Raw genomic sequence first — 17,239 nt, forward strand, 5'->3', positions numbered from 1 at the left:
AACTCCATGCACAGGTGAGCAAATTGCTGAAATGGTACTACGTTGAATCTTTCCTTGCTCACAAGAAATCCGGATTGGTAAGAAGGGTTATCATGTCTTGTTAGATCTAACTCACTGATATTTGTTCTCCAGGTAAGTTAATGTTTCCGCAACAGAAATGGTCCGGACATGCGCAATTACTAGATTTATCAGATGAGTGAAGACCCAGGGGCCGATGTTGAGCCCCAGTGGGAATGCCATAAATCGGTATGCGATGTTGAAGTCGAATAGCAGGAAGCCTTGTGAATATGGACATGAATGTTTGTGCCGTTTAAGACAACACTGATGGCGAAGTCTCCCTCATGGATGTCATTCGAAATGTGCTGTGGTGTTTCGGTTGAAAGCCAAGGGCCGTGGCTCACTTGAATTAGAGCGCTTAAGTCTATGGCCAGAGGCAAAGTGCTGTTTGCCTTTGGGACCTATAAAAGGCTGGAACGAACGATATGATCCTATCAGTGCTGTATCCGCTTTGGTACGCGAGAACTTTGGCTTTCTCTGGGTTGAGCTTCTACTGGATGTTTTTTATAGGTTCGTGTCGAATTAGTGGCTCTTGTGTCCTTTTGTTTATTGTACTAACCCTGTATCGAAGCTGTGGTTGTTGAAGGGAGGGACATTGGCCTTCCAGGTGGCTTGTTGCGGACTTCTTCAACCTGTCCGTTAAACAGAAGGTTAGAGGATGAATGTTGTGCTATTAGCTTGGCCTTATGGTGGTCTTTCAGGAAAGTGTAAGCAGAGAGCACTGAGTCACGTTCCGCAGATTTCTAAATTGGTATATGTGGTTACAACATTTGCCAATGTGTGTAGAGCGGCTCTATTCAGTATTCGGGCCATCCTTGAGACAGACTCCCATGAATTTACTGGGGTATTCAGAGTGGGGGAAGATAAGATATGTTATGTCTGTATGGAAGACAGTCATAGAGACGAAAGTCCAAGATCGAAGCCAGGTCAACGATATTACATACTAACTGCCGTGCATATTCAAAACCCATCCAGTCCATACGTATAGTGTGTCAGTGTGTCATCCCCACAATGGCGATACCACTGTCAACTACTGGGGATTTAAATGAACTACTAGTGTGTGGAAAAGGTAGAACAATCGACGAACTGATGATGTAAGGGGGTCAGAAAGTCTTCAACTCTCCAATTAATTGAAGTTGGACTCATCCGTCCCTTTGGAAGATCAACAGACGCTAGAGCTCCGTTCCATGTTGTTGGTGGAGTGAAGGAGAATAATACAACTCCGAGGGGTAAAAGTTGGAAAACATCCTCAATAGAGGTTCAGCAGGTATAATCTTCCCGTGCCATTGGATAGTGTAAAATATATGACAGCAGTGGAGAACAAGCAACATCATTTTGGTTGTACGACGTGAGGCTAAGGTTCCTGTAATGTTTGAGACTTAGCTGGCGAAGAATGCTAGGTCTTTCACTGATTAAACTCGTAGAATGCCCTGAATTAGAAACCGTGACTTCGAGACAGTCGCTTCGTAAAGAGTCTCTTCTTGTGGATCAAAGTAGAGTAGTTGCTAAACGACATGTATTTGAGGCATGAAGAACTAATAGTGGCCAATGGGTGTCTCGAGGTGGTATTAGGGTTGGAATGGTCCCTGCGCATGTCTGCAAAAGTCGGATTCGATGTACTAGAAGCAGAACTGTTAGTGACTGAGTCGGTAATATTCACGTTTCGGCCCTTTTTGATCCCTAGTATATGGTAAAGGCCGGTTGCAACGGAAATATGCCATCCGTGTGTGGAGGATATCGTTGGGATCATTAGTTGGGACGGGTTATGGGATGTATGATCCATGTACTTTGTCCAAATTGTTGTTTAGTGTGAGGGAATATGGCTGTTTGTTAGCTCTGTTACTCGCTGTTCCGCACTAGTTATAAAGTCGAAACCAGAGGAAGCAAGATAGGGGGAATTTCCAAAAATGTTGAGTCCTGTGGTGGTGACTAGTGTACATGAGATGTTTCAGAACGCGTCAATGTATCGAGCTTCGTAGCTGAATGGTAAGATTTATATCCTTGTCCGCCAGATGTTTTCACACTGAGGAAAGGTCAGCATGCAGACAAATGACGTCTTCATCCTCAGCTGTGTGTTTTTGCGCGTTGCCCATAGTTCTAATCTGTTAGATAAATAGAGCAACACGTATAAACCTGTAACCATGCACCTGTCTTTTAAAATACAATATCCGTGTGGAGCTAAATGTTAAAAAGTTGACACGGGATCTGATAACAGGCATTCTAAAAAAGCAATGAATCATACAGGTAAAACATAATGACAATACCACCTGTAAGGAGGAGAAGTATAAATATCTGGGCCTGCACTTGTGATTTAGGAATACAGGGTGGACGCAGAATTATACCAAATGATGATTACCTGGACAAAAATGATAGCGGACGATTTCAATTACAATGCTACATGTAGGAACGGTAAAGTGCGGTATGTACAGGTAGAATCATTGAAGCATGCCGTTCCAAGGCCTATGAGTGTCGTGGTAAAGGAAACTAGAATGTATGTACCAGAAATTAAGTAATTATACACATACAAAGAGTTTCTTATGGGCACAATGACCTGCACTCACACAAATCTTATAACCCAAACCTTTCTTGTGAAGTCGCATTGGCTACCTGTGCGAGTAACTAAGTGTTCTTAAAATATAATGGAATGGTGTTGCAGGTAAACAGGATTCAAGTGTCGCAATAGAATTATGCATAATCGAAACGCGACTGAGCAAACCATGTATAGAACTCTTAACTGTACTTGTCCAACCAGATCGGAAGCAATACATAAATGTACACAATTGTCTATATTACATACAAAAACCTTCACATAAAAGGAACTGAGGCACTGTTATAGACACTTACAACGTAAGTGCAACATAATCCAAAAATGAGGCAATTAAATGTACGGAAAAAATACAGACTGCATGCACAAGTATGAACACTGAAGTTGGCGTCCGGACGTTGCGAATGCATTGGAACAGAAACTCGCCAAAATGTACACGTTCGTAATGCCACTGCACTTATCGACTAGCACGTACATAAAATAATGGCAACCCGAACTGAATGTGAAGTCGCTTAGGCTCTCCGGGCAAGTACCTAAATGTGTGGCGTCTACAAAGCGATGGCAAATTGTAAAGAGAGAACTTTGTCGGGATAGGGAGAGAAAAACTGGAAATATAGATGCAGTATATTTTCTTTATAATTGAAAAAATCCAACTTGTAACGACAGGGTGCTTCTTGAAACGAGTGGAATCAGTAACTGATGTATTGTTAGGCTTCGCCGTCATGTCTTTTACATCAGGGTAGATCACTTTGCCACGCCGCCACATAGGTGGGCAGACAACTTCTAGCTCCCTTTATATAAATGTTGTATCTGGAAGTGCTGGGTGTGCGAGGTGTTAGTAGTTCTTCCAAAGGTATTACGACAAGATAGCATATTTTAAAGAAGAAATTATATTATATTGTGGATGAGGTCAGGGGCATGCTGGCGGAACATAACACGCCATCTTGACACAATTTAAATCCAAATAATCTTTCACGATAATGTTTAAGAGGTTCAAACGTGGCACTGCAGATAAAATAATGGAATGATAAAAGTTTTCTTTTCCCTTTGCCTGACGGGACAGTGTGGTAGAGACATTATTTGTAATATGCGACTCGCCGTCTAGTTATGCTGTATATCCAAGTATAAGTGGAATATCCTTAGTGATTCAAAAGTACAAAAGTTTGCCGGACAATGAAATGAATAATATGGACCTTCATTCTTCCTTCATAAAATTGACCTTAGCGTTGGGGCATGGCTGTTGTACGCAACACATCGTCCTTGTTATAATTTATGTCAACATAATATTTCATGAAATTGACCTTAGCGTTGGGGCATGGCTGTTGTACGCAACACATCGTCCTTGTTATAATTTATGTCAACATAATATTTCATGAAATTGACCTTGACCTTGGGGCATGGCTGTTGTACGCAACACATCGTCCTTGTCATAATGTATGTCAACATAATATTTCATGAAATTGACCTTGGCGTTGGGGCATGGTTGTTGTACGCAACACATCGTCCTCGTTATAATGTATGTCAACATAATATTTCATGAAATTGACCTTGACGTTGGGGCATGGCTGTTGTACGCAACACATCATCCTCGTTATAATGCATGTCAACATAATATTTCATGAAATTGACCTTGACGTTGGGGCATGGCTGTTGTATGAAACAAGTCGTCCTTGTTATAATGCATGCCAACATAATATTTCATGAAATTGACCTTGACGTTGGGGCATGGCTGTTGTACGCAACACATCGTCCTCGTTATAATGTATGTCAAAATAATATTTCATGACATTATCTTTAGTAGTTCAAAAATTACAGTCAGTGTACTTTAACTGGTCAAACAGTTACAAGTTCGCTTGTCACGGCCTTGATTATGGCACGACCATGACACTGTGGTATCTTGATAGACAGCAAACTAACATTTCTGAATCATTCAAAGAATTGCAATTTTAGAGCAAATGTTAACAGACAGACAAACAAACACAGACAGACCGGAGAACTTCGAGATAGACAATTTTATAATATAATGCCCAGATGTAAGACAAGCACATAAATAAATGAGCAAACAGTTTGTTCCTTATAGTAGTAGTTTGACAGCAACAGCCTATATTCAACAAAATTGAATTCAGATCATTTTACGCGCGCACGTTTAATAGTACAGATTCATGCCAGTGTTTACATACTTTTTAGAACCATTTTCTCTTTTAATAACTGTAGGCCCTTCGGGCGGTTAGACATCGCCTTCAGATGTTGTACGTTTGACAAAGAAAGTCACTGCTATGCTCAATTCAAGTAGAAAATATTTAGATAGTTTGTAGTCTTTCCTGCTCGAAGCCTCTATCTAACATAGAAGCTTACATGTGATCCTATTCAGATGTAAAAGGACATTACTTTCAGAATTTGCTAGTTACAAACAATGCTCTTTTGTTTGTTAAATAGTAGTTGTCTGCACGAAGCTTTAGAATCTTACGGTACAAATCCTTTCGTAAATTCTTTTCACGTAACGTAAGGTCAAAGACAATAATGTAACATATAGATGCAAACGTTGGCGTTTATATACATACCGTCATACCATCCTCCAGTTAGATCTTCCCCATTATTGCCTGCGTCATAAAGAGCGGAATCACCTCTCCACGAAATGGGATTATTCGCCGGAAGTTTGCCGGATCTTTGTGTAGCGTAGAAGCGAATGGACTTTACCAGAGCGTCAGGATAGTTAAAAGAGGCATCTGTAATATTAATATTAATTGTTTTCCATATGAGACAAAAAACTACTTAAAGTCACAATACTTTTACATAGGGAAGACTCTAGTGAAAGACAACAGATGCCATATTTCACTATCATAAATCTTAAGAAAAGTCTAGTCTTGAGACATTAGCTGCTCAATTTTAAGCCAGCTCTAAATTTAGCCTATAAGATCATTGGAATCAAAGCTTATTTTAAGTCCAGATTTAACTTCGCTTTAAAACATCATTGACAGAAACAGAATGTAATTTCAAAAGTAAATTTTCAATAATTGTCAACAAGGTAAATGTGAATACATACAACTTATATAAAGTCAACTGATTTTCAATGTACTGGCAACCTGCTGATTTTAATGGAAATAGTGACTAAGAATTGTCACATTAAACAATATAAAATGGTTAAATTCTCAACAAAAAGATATACGAATCCTAACTTCCGCTGCATAGTGAATAATACAAAGTCAAAATTTAAATCCAAACATTTCTTTAAGAATTATCGCGTGTGAAATGTTAGAGTATTCAATATATATAAACTGACAACCAACAGTGCAAAACTAGTATCTAACAAGATTGAGCGCTTTCGACTCTTAATGGGTCTTTTCCAAAGGCAAATACAAAACATAAAGACAAACAAATAAAACAGAAAAACCGTTGTGTTTGCATTACCTTACTTGACTATTTCTACAGGAATTAAACCTTTAAATTTATTATGTTTAAACTAATTTATTTCAACTTGTTGCGGATGCTTAAAAAAATTATACTGACCTAGAAATCGATGAGCCAAAACGAGATTTATAATTGTATGTAAATTTATGTAAGCGCAAGTTATATCCAGGATATTTCATTGTTATAGTAGTAAGTATATTTAGAGAATAATTGAAAAGAAAATGTGTCGGCTGCAAAAAGATAATTTTATTTAAGACAGACAAGTTAGATACTAGTTTTGCACTCTTCGTTGTCAGTTTATTGCATTTATCTTAATCAATCCATGACGCGCTTGATCCCTTGCTCGCTCCAGTGAACTTGACAGAACTGTTATTTGCCATATGATTAGTATTCTTTATTTGTATGCATACATATTGTGAAAAATAATGAAATTATACATCAGTTACACCAGTGTATGAAGTGGGCGAAGGAAAAATTGAGACTTAATAGTTGGCCTATCCTTTCTAAGGAGAAGAATATTATAGAAGTTGATACTTACTATTGGGCGCAATGGATGTAATTGGGGCAGGCACTGTAGTCGTGGATGATGTCGAGATTGTTGACGTCTTTGACGTTCGAGTGACACCAGGTAATGAACTGTAGCAGTAACCCATTGGAGGTGTCTGGCCGGCATATGTGACTTGAAAAGTGTAGCTCATCACGGGAGGGTACATATTATATATGTTGTGCACGTAATACCAGCTTCCGTCGGCCGCTGCTGATGTAATCTCAGCTATCCAGTGCTAGTTAAAAGTAACACTTCTGATTTAAATCCATCTGACTGCTTAAATCTTGTACATTATTGTGTGAACATGTGTGTTCGCACGTGTTCTAATGCGGGAAAGTGTGATACAGGCTGATCATACTTGCTGAGTTTTCATAGTTTGTGTTAAAAAAATGTATGAATGATTATCATTACCGTATTTTAATTTTGAATGGACATAGCTGGGAATCATGACGTGACTTAAATGCCCATATGCTGGGGATTATCAATGGTTAAATGATCATAGGCTGGGAATTATCACCTATCTTTAATGCTTATAGACTGGAATTATAACCTGGCTTGAATGGTTTTAGGCTGTAATTCCCACCTGGCTTCGATAGTAATAAGATGGGAACAGTCACCTCGTTATAATGGTCATAGGATAGAAATTGCTGTATTATCTATTAAAATGGTCATTAGATGGGAAGTATAGCCTTTTAATTTCGTCATAAGATGGAAACTATTACCTGCTAAAACGGTCATAGGATGGGAACAATCGCCTGGCTAGAATGCCTGTATTCAGGGAGGAATAAGCTCTCATGTGCCGGAAAATGTGCAATGCTTGTCATCATTTACACTCTTAGTACCTACTGTAAAACGTCATTTCTTTGAAACGCCTCTGATTCCTCTCCCAGTATCTCTTTAAAATATACATAACTATCCGTAACTTCGAGAAACAAAACCTGGTTTTTAAAATTGTTTTTTAAGATTATGTTTTTCAATTCATTTACGTGACTTGGGCAATTTTATGAAAGTTTTCCTTGTCATTTTCAAAAACATAACATACTGTACCTGGTAATTTTGTGTGGGTTTACTAAAGGTGACATTGATGTTCAGGGAATTCGCAGGTATCTCGGACTGAAGAGTATAATCGCACTTGCCATTCATTCGGTAATGTACACCATCCCCTGTTGGCCAGCTATCTACATGAACAACTGGTACTGTGTTTGCTGTTACATGAAAATACACATTATTGAATAATCTATTTATTTATCCATCAATCTATCCATCTCTCTAATGTGTGTGTATATATATATATATATATATATATATATATATATATATATATATATATATATATATATATATATATATACTTTGATCTAATGATGTGAGTGAACAATGTTACAATAAAAAGAATATGAGCATGCTAAGTCCGCTTGCAGTTTTAACATTTATTATAAAGTCAATTTACTTAAGTCTGGAAAAGATCATCTTTATAATCAAAATTTGCATGTCAAACAAGTCTTTAAGGCAGATTATATTTCCACTTACATATATTGTTATAAATGCAAACACTTCAATTAAGCCTTGATAAATTCTCTCATGTCATTAATTTGTCATTAATAATTCGAAAACTTGTAAGAAGCACACATTGTTTAAACAAATGATATTTATTATTCTAAAGTTTAACATTAACAAACCCTTTAAAATCTAAGTCGGAGTTTGTTTTGTTTTCATTCTAAATTAAGGGACCGGCTGAAGATTTCTGCAAACATATGTCAGTCATGGCGATACTCTCGAGTCCAAATAAATTGGTGGTATGTCGAAGATAAGGAGGAAATTAAGTACAGCAACAACAACACAATATGTAATCTCGAACCACAGAGAACATTTTTCCCGAATTTTAAATTGAAACACTTCAAGGGCAGGGCAAACTATACCGCAGTGAAAATTTCTTATCAGAGGCAATGCGGAGAAGCTGGATGTCTGCAGCTTGAGTTATGAGGATTTTGTTCTACAAGAAAACCAAATTGCCTTGCCCATGGACACACCTTGGTAGCTGACCCAGACTGGTCTGGGTTTAGGATTCTAACCCACACCCTTTATTGTCGTGACCACTGGTCTGGCATACTAGCCATTGAGGCATCGCAGCCCCTTTATGATTAGAGGCAGACGCCGATGCAGCTGATGAACATGTTTGAAGAGAATCATTGTACATTCCACGTATGTCTCACTTTCTATTTTCTTTAATATCTGTAAGTGATTTTCTTTTATTTTGCGTATATTTTATTCAGATTTCTGGTAACTCGTACGTATTTTCAAAGGCCAAGATAATGGTCTGTGATAGACTTTAACATGGAGGTGAAAATCCCCAAAACAAAATACAAAATCCCAGAAACACGACTAGTTCTTCCATAACTAGGCTACAAGTATCAAACACCAGAAAGTGGACGTAAAGAATGTGCATGTTACCGCTGTTTAATGTCTGAAGGTTAACTCTGGGTATCAACATTTTGTATCTCATCCAGTACATGTTAAATTCTCTATTTCTCTATGTCTGTATGTCTCTCAGTCTATCTATCCTTAAGGTCGAAATGAATTTCCAATAATTCAATATAATTTCTTTCTTACGGATGAAAACTTAACCCATCTCAGATATTATTGAGCAATAACAATAGTTTCAAAGTTGCCACTGTGGTAGCCATATTGGACCAAACACTGACACTTTTTTAATTTAGGACAATTTAAACATCATTAGAGGTTTTTGGTGAAAGCCCCATGTGATAATAACCGTCATTCAAAGGGAAAAGCGACAACATTTTCAAGATTGCTGCTATCGTGGCCGTAATGGACGTCAGATCAGCACCTAATTCGTTTAGGAATAGGAAAACAAGAAGTCACGTGCTGAGAAGCTCATGTGGATATGGCCAGTAGGAGTAGCAATAACTCGATTTTGAAAATGGACAACATGGTGGCCATATTGGAGGTCAGATCGATATCATTTTCTGGTCAGATGGACACCATTTTCAATTGGGATCAACTAAATATTAGATATTCATATGACTTTGTGTAAAGAGAAGTATCAATAAAAATTTTAAGAAAGCTGCAACGGTGGCCATATTGTGTATCGGATTTGGTAAAATATACGGGCGCTCTAAAGCTTTAATATTATAGGTAAGGATGGTGAGGTTTTTTCTTCTTCTCATTTCGTAAATTAAACATATTTTATATGTGAAAGAGTATATACTTCTGAAATAGTAAATTTTAGCATTGTAAAAATATGATCTAAAATGTAGATATCCTGACTTAACCCCTAATCTATATGCAATTGTTCATGTTATGTCAAGTGTGATTGGCGGTCACGTGGTAGCAACTGTACTGTCATTAAGTTCGATCTTGCACATCGTTAAATACTCATACAATTTTCTATACTCTAACTTCATCTGAATTTATCACACCCAGAAATAGGTTTATCGCACCTAAATTCCCGTCCAAATCAACAATAAATAGTACTAAACTTGAATTTATCAGCTGATAGTACCAAATACGCCAGTAGTCATGACGAGCCGACGCTAATCATATGATCGGTTCCACGCACTAAATTTGTCAAAAATTCACAATTTTTTTAATTAAATGCTTCTTGGTTGTAAATGCGGGCTCTCGTTCATACAAGTATGAGTATTATTTCAACTTTGAATATTGTATTGGTTTTTTTCTATGCTACTCAGTGTATTTTCAATGTTGTCAACCTTCACAAATAATTTATTTACACTTCACCCATGCATAGCAGCATTGGTTATGACTTACAAGGATTTGACGTTTGACGGACAAGGTATAATGCAAATTTTGCCATTGTATAAACGGTCATGTGATGCTAATTAAATCGTATGATAAACATCAGTTAGTGTCACTGGCTGTAGAGCATCTACTGGGCACAATCCGATCTGTTCGGCATCCTGGACAAGAAAGGATTGGTAAGAATCACGTCACATGACTATTTGCCGAAGGCTATGCGAAATTTGAATTTCAGCAGATAGCTGTCAGCAGTCATTGCCTTCCATAGGTACAGTTCTCCACCAAAAATGATTACCGTCTTGAGGTAGTTATTATTACAAATTTACTAAATCGCATTTAGCATATAGATAATAATATAAAAAAATAAGACAAGTAAATAAAGGTTTATTTCTTTATTATCAAAATTGACTGAAATTACATGCGTAGTACCATAATCAAAATCAACTCAATTCAATCAAATTTGATTCGCTGCTTTTGATTCCGGCTTGATGCAAAAGTAATTTTGTGCCATACTAAATATAAGTAGTTATATCCCGCCACACTAAAACTTTAAAGTTTTCATAAAAATATACTTACCTTGTAGGCTATCCAATTCTTGCTGTTTGATTAGATTGGGGTTATGAAAACCAGCATATAAAAGCTTCTGTGTCGTTTATTAGCAATTCTATATTCATGTTTTACTCGTATTTTCCTTTTATTCACCATTTATTGTCAATACAGTCAAGCAAACAAACAGTCCTGAACTGAAGCATTTCTTTAATCATATTATTATATTTTAGCACATACCGCCACCCAATCCCTTATAAAACAATTTCCATTTTGAGTATAACGGGATATCACGAGATCTTTAGGAAATATCCTTTGTCGATATGAAGAACCATCTTAGAGAAGTAGTGATATAAATATTTTCAAGGTGACCTTTGTGTCGATCATAACGGATATCATATCGACACCATTGATAATTAGTACCAACGGCACATCATAAAGTCTTTTTGTGAAAACGCCATGTCGATATGACCATCCATTCAGGTGAAGTAGCAATAACAAGGTTTCCAGGATATTGGCTGAGTTGGCCATGTTGGATGTTAAGTGTGAACGTGTCATATAAGTCCAAGTAGACGGTATAATAGGTCTTCCGGTGACAATCCCACATCGATATCACTATCCAATAAAGGAATAGCGATAACAAAATGTTCAAGATCGATGCCATAGCGGCCGTACTGAATATTGGATCGGTACCATTTCACTATCGAAGAACTAGCCATCATAGAACGTATTTTAGTGGAAAAACCATGTTGATATTAATATCTATTCCGGAGGAATAGTGAAAAACAAACTATTTATGACGTTTTCCATTATGACTGCACCAACAGCACATTTTTATTTAGGACCAACAAGATAATAAGATGAATGAGTGCGTGCGTATACGATTTCATGACAGTTTTGCCTGTTGTTTAGGGGAAATAGTGATAATAAACTTGTGAAAATAGACGGTCGGACAACGACAACAGCCCATACCATAAGCTCATCTGGACTGCTGCCAGTAGACCTAACCATGAATCATGACAGAACCTACTGCGAATCTATTAGTTAGTATGGAATCAATGACTCGAATTACAGAAATAAATTTTCAAAAGTATAAAAACTGCTAATATGCAAGGAACGAATGTTACAATTCCTTTATCTCATACGTATAGAATGCCTTCCTTTTAATAAATGGTCAGTGGTAAGCCTTATAAATCAAACTTTGAGTTTCAGTTTCGTCCCGCACATAAATCTCTCTCTCTCTCTCTCTCTCTCTCTCTCTCACACACACACACACACACACACACACACATTCTTGTATTTGGTGGATTTCGAAGACTCAGGTATAGAACCGCGTACGGAGGACATTTGTTCTGGCGATCTTAGAGCGAAACTAAATACAGTTTGAGGCAGTAAATTAATAGCAAATGGTAATGTATCAAGGAGGGAACTGTATTATCAATTCTAAGGAATCTGAAACTAAGCAATGCAAGTGAGGACGCACACGTTTACACAAATATTCTGTATAATCAGTGCAAACTAAGGACACGCATAACTATTAACCACAACATGGAAACTGTAGACAATGTGACGTCATGGCCAGTTGTGACTCCCATTATCTTGCGAAATGAAAATAAAGGGAAACATTATTAAAACGTACATGAACTGTTCAGACTAAGAGGGTTGGTGCACTTAGACGTATTTGTGGTTCGTCTTTTTCATGTCAGAAATATCTTTAACCGTTTCCAGAATAAAAAGCTGATCACAATATGTTTATCCCGTCTCTAATTAAGGCATCAGTCTTTAATTGTTACTTCATTCAACAATGTGACAGGCTGGTGATTCCATAATGTTCATAGATGTGTTTAGACGGAAGCACAGTACTGGGATTGTTAATATGCTGATGTATCAAAACATGTATTGTTATACTGTAATTGTGCATAAATTGAAAATATGAAGAACGATTTATCTATCACATGAACCTATTCTACTAAATCTTAAACCATCACATAATTCATGAAATCTGAAACTGACTTTGATTTAATCTTTTCATAATAGTTAATGTGTATGAAGACTTTTTTGTTAACTTTGACCTACGAATTTAACAAAGGCTTTTATACTGATTGTCTGTACTATTCTTTCACGAAAGAAAACGATGATTTTCAAACATCATGAAGACTATCGACTATGGCGTATCATGGTCAAAGATGATAACTTTAAACATATATAGTCACATATCAATACAAATGATACTCATAATCGTTGACAAAATAGAGATTGCAGACATAATGGACAACGAAGACACGTTTACACAGGCAGAAATAAATATCAATACAAACAAAGGACGCACACAATGAGAAAACATGAAGAATGAGAACATTCGTAAATTCTGGACAAAGAGAACATACTGACACATCTAGTCTAAACGATTAGTACAAATAAGGGACTCACACTACTAACAAAATCACGGAGACTGTGAACATTAGTACATCATGACCAACGAGGACATATTTACAAATCCTGTCTGAACAATCAATACAAATCAAGGACGCACACTACTGACAAAATCATGGAGACCGTGGACATTGGTACATTATGACCAACGAGGACATGTTTGCACATCTAATCCAGTCTTAACAGTCAATACGACCGCTCAGGTGGCCTAGTGGTTAGAGGTTCGAACCAAGACCAAGTCATAAAAATGGTACAAACAGCTGCCTCACTAGGCTCTCATCATTAAGAGGTTAGTGTTAGGACTGGTCGGCTTGGTGTCAGGATAATGTGACCGGGTGGGACATAATGCTACATGTCTGCGGCATGATGCCCCAGTGCTGGAAGTCACTTTCAACTCCAACACTGCATACATCGTAGCGATATGACTGAATTGTTTTAAAGCTACGTTAAAAACCCAAATCACACACATACAAACACACTTAACAATCAATACAAATTAAGGACGCATACTACTGACAAGTCACCGAGACTGTGGACATTGAAGGTCATGGAAAACGAAGACGTGTTTACACATCTAGGCTGAACTGTCATTAGAAAGAAGGAACGCACACTATTGGCGATATCATGGAGACCGTGGACATTGGTACCTCATGAACAACGAAGACTCATCTACACATGTAGCCTGAATTTTCAATACAAACTAAGGACCCACACTATTGACAAAATCACTGAGACTGTGGACATTGGTTACGTTATGGACAACGAAGACTCACTTACACATCTAGTCTGAATTATCAATACAAACTATGGACGCACACCATTAAAAATATCACGGAGACTGTGGACATTGGTAGCTCATCAGCAACGAAGACGCATTCACACATCTAGTCTGAACTATCAATAGAAACTAATGACGCACACATCTATTCTGTACTTTAAATACAAATTTAGGACGCACGTAACTGACAAAATCACGGACACCGTGGACGTTGGTACGTCATGAACAACGAAGACGAATTTACACGTCTAGTCTGAACTCTCAATACAAACTAAGGACGCACACCATTAAAAATATCACGGAGACTGGACATTAGTAGCTCATCAACAACGAAGACGCATTCACACATCTAGTCTGAACTATCAATAGAAACTAATGACGCACACATCTATTCTGTACTTTAAATACAAATTTAGGACGCACATTATTGACAAAATCACGGACACCGTGGACGTTGGTACGTCATGAACAACGAAGACGAATTTACACGTCTAGTCTGAACTCTCAATGCAAATTAAGGACGCACATCATTGACAAAATCACGGAGACCGTGGACATTGGTACATCATGACCAACACGGAAATGTTTACAAATCTAGTCTAGTCTTAACAGTCAATTTAAATTATGGACACACACTATTGACCAAATCAAGGATTCTGTGCACATTGATACATCATGAACAACGAAAACGTATTTATACATCCAGTCTGAACTATCAATACAAACCAAGGACGCACATTACTGACAATAACACAGAGACCGTGGACATCGGTAGATCATGGCCAACGATTACGCATGTACACGTGCAACATCAGTACAAGCTAAGGACGCACACATCTATCTGAACTATCAATGCAAACTAAGGACGCACACTATTTAAAAAATCACGGAGACCATGGATTTTGGTACGTCATGGACAGCGAAGACGTATTAGCACATTTAGTTTGAAACATCAATGAAAAGTATGAAACCACACCATTGACAATATCTCAAATAACGTGAACGTTGGTACCTCATGAACAACGATGTCGCATTGACACATGTAGCATGAACTATCAATATACACTAAGGACGCACACGTCTATTCTGAACTATCAATACAAAACTACGGACGCACACTCTTGACAAAATCACGAGACCGTGGACATCAGTACGTCATGGACAATGAAGACGTATTTACACAACTAGTCTCTACGATCAATACAAACTAATGACGCACACTGCTGATAAAATCATGGAAACCGTGAAAAGTGGAACATCATGGAAAACGAAGACGTATTTACACATTTAGTCTTAACTATCAGTACACAGTAGGAACCCACAGTATTTGCGATATCATGGAGACCGTGGATATTGGTACTTCACGAACAACGATGACTCATCTACACATGTAGCATGAATTTTCAGTACAAACTAAGGACACACACTATTGACAAAATCACGGAGACCGTGGACATTGGTACGTCATGGACAACAAAGACTAACTTACACATCTAGTCTGAACTATCAATACAAACTATGGACGCACATCATTAAAAATATCACGGAGAACGAAGACGTATTTACGCATTTAGTCTGAACTATCAATACAAACCAAGGACGCACGCTATTGACAACGTCACTGAGACAGTGGACATTGGTAGATCATGGCCAACGAGGTCATGTTTTTAAATGATTCAGATTTAGGAAATGTTACCATATAAGGAGAAAAATTATACTGCCAAATAATATTTATTTTCGATTTTCGGAAACTTTGTGCGTTTAAATTTCATGATTTATTCTTTTACAATCATATATTATTTTAAATTCCAAATATCTGCACGAGTTTAAATTTTAGGGATCTCTGGTCCCATTGCTAAAATGGCGCATTATATAATGCTATGAAATTTACCTTTAAATGGAATATTGTGCAGTCAGGAAATTATACAATGGAATAATAGTATCGTTTAAATTCGATTTAAAAGAAATAAAACTACAGATTGACGAACTTATTTATTTCAATTGACTGAAGAATGACAGAATGTTGAAGTCAATTTTCAGAGGTTGGTTTGCGTAGCTTAAAATTACGAGTGACAGTAGAAACAAAGAAACGAATAAACATTAGGTTGTTTAACCAATTGTATAAGAACAACATTTTCCATGACCGGATAATATTCTCTATTTTGTATTTTTGTTTTTAAAATAAATAAAAATACACTCGCTTCGCCAGTTGCTATTTTTAAAAGTCCATATTATGTTGGATTTTTGTTATGATTTTATATTTATATTTTTTATCAGTTATACTGAATGTCAATTTGTTTCCAGTCGCAAAGCGACAAGTGTTCTCGATAATTTGAACTGCTATTTTCCTTTCGCTTTCCTCTTACATGTGTGTGCTTTCAGGAAGTTGTTCGGTTCCTCGCCCAATGCCACTATTTGAAGTTTCCATTGCATTTTTATTCCAGTTTTATTTCATTTTATTCCTTTTATCACATTACACATTTGGCACTTAATATTACACTTGCCTACCTGTCCGTCAGTGATCAATCCATACGACTCGTAATTCGGATCAAAATTATTTTCCCTATATATAGTACCTTCATTTATTTGTTAATACCGAACCTTCTGATGTATACAAATTCAAACAGATCATATGTTAATGCAAAACATCTTCAAATATAAATACACGATGAATATCCTGTCCTAGAACTTATCTCAGCTGTACTTTAAGTAATATACGGGTAACGAGTTTATCTAAAATGATAGAGACACATAGCGGGGATGGTCAGAAAATAGCACAGCCAGCTGCATATTCAGTTTTTTCAACAGTTCTACTTTTTCTTGTATCGATATTGACTGGTGATTACGCTTGACACAACCACTGACATTTGCATCTTTCTTAGAAGGCATAGCTAGGTTTAAATGTAAGTAAAATAAGCTAAGAATCGCACCCAAAAATAATTATCACCACCAACAGCTGCAGTTTAAACAATCCATGCGAGTGCACGCCTAGTAAACTAATTTGGCGGTGTAGGGAATTTTAAGTGCCCTCTCGTACTTTTTTCCGGATTAAAAGAGGTGCCGGACCATCCGTTGCCGGACAATCGGTGGTTTACCTGTACTATTGTCAGTATTATGCAGACAAAATTAATAATATCAGTAATGTGCACTT

The 17,239-nt window shown here is 37.1% G+C and overlaps 1 protein-coding gene across 3 annotated transcripts in view; it reads right to left on the bottom strand.

Annotated features, from left to right (window-relative positions):
* LOC149771054 (uncharacterized) overlaps positions 1 to 17,239 on the bottom strand; it is a 57,304-nt gene that overhangs the window by 16,642 nt on the left and 23,423 nt on the right. For all 3 annotated transcript variants that reach the window (XM_089948885.1, XM_089948884.1, XM_089948887.1), the window contains 3 exons: positions 7,605 to 7,762; positions 6,549 to 6,792; positions 5,164 to 5,328 (listed from right to left, as the gene is read on the bottom strand). In XM_089948885.1, the coding sequence (XP_089805011.1) occupies positions 5,164 to 5,328; positions 6,549 to 6,792; positions 7,605 to 7,762 (567 nt within the window). The remainder of the gene's footprint in view (positions 1 to 5,163; positions 5,329 to 6,548; positions 6,793 to 7,604; positions 7,763 to 17,239) is intronic.

Source organism: Sinohyriopsis cumingii, unplaced genomic scaffold, assembly GCF_028554795.1.
Source record: "Sinohyriopsis cumingii isolate HCF-2022 unplaced genomic scaffold, ASM2855479v2 utg002136l, whole genome shotgun sequence".
In the NCBI taxonomy this organism is placed as follows: Eukaryota; Metazoa; Mollusca; class Bivalvia; order Unionida; family Unionidae; genus Sinohyriopsis; species Sinohyriopsis cumingii.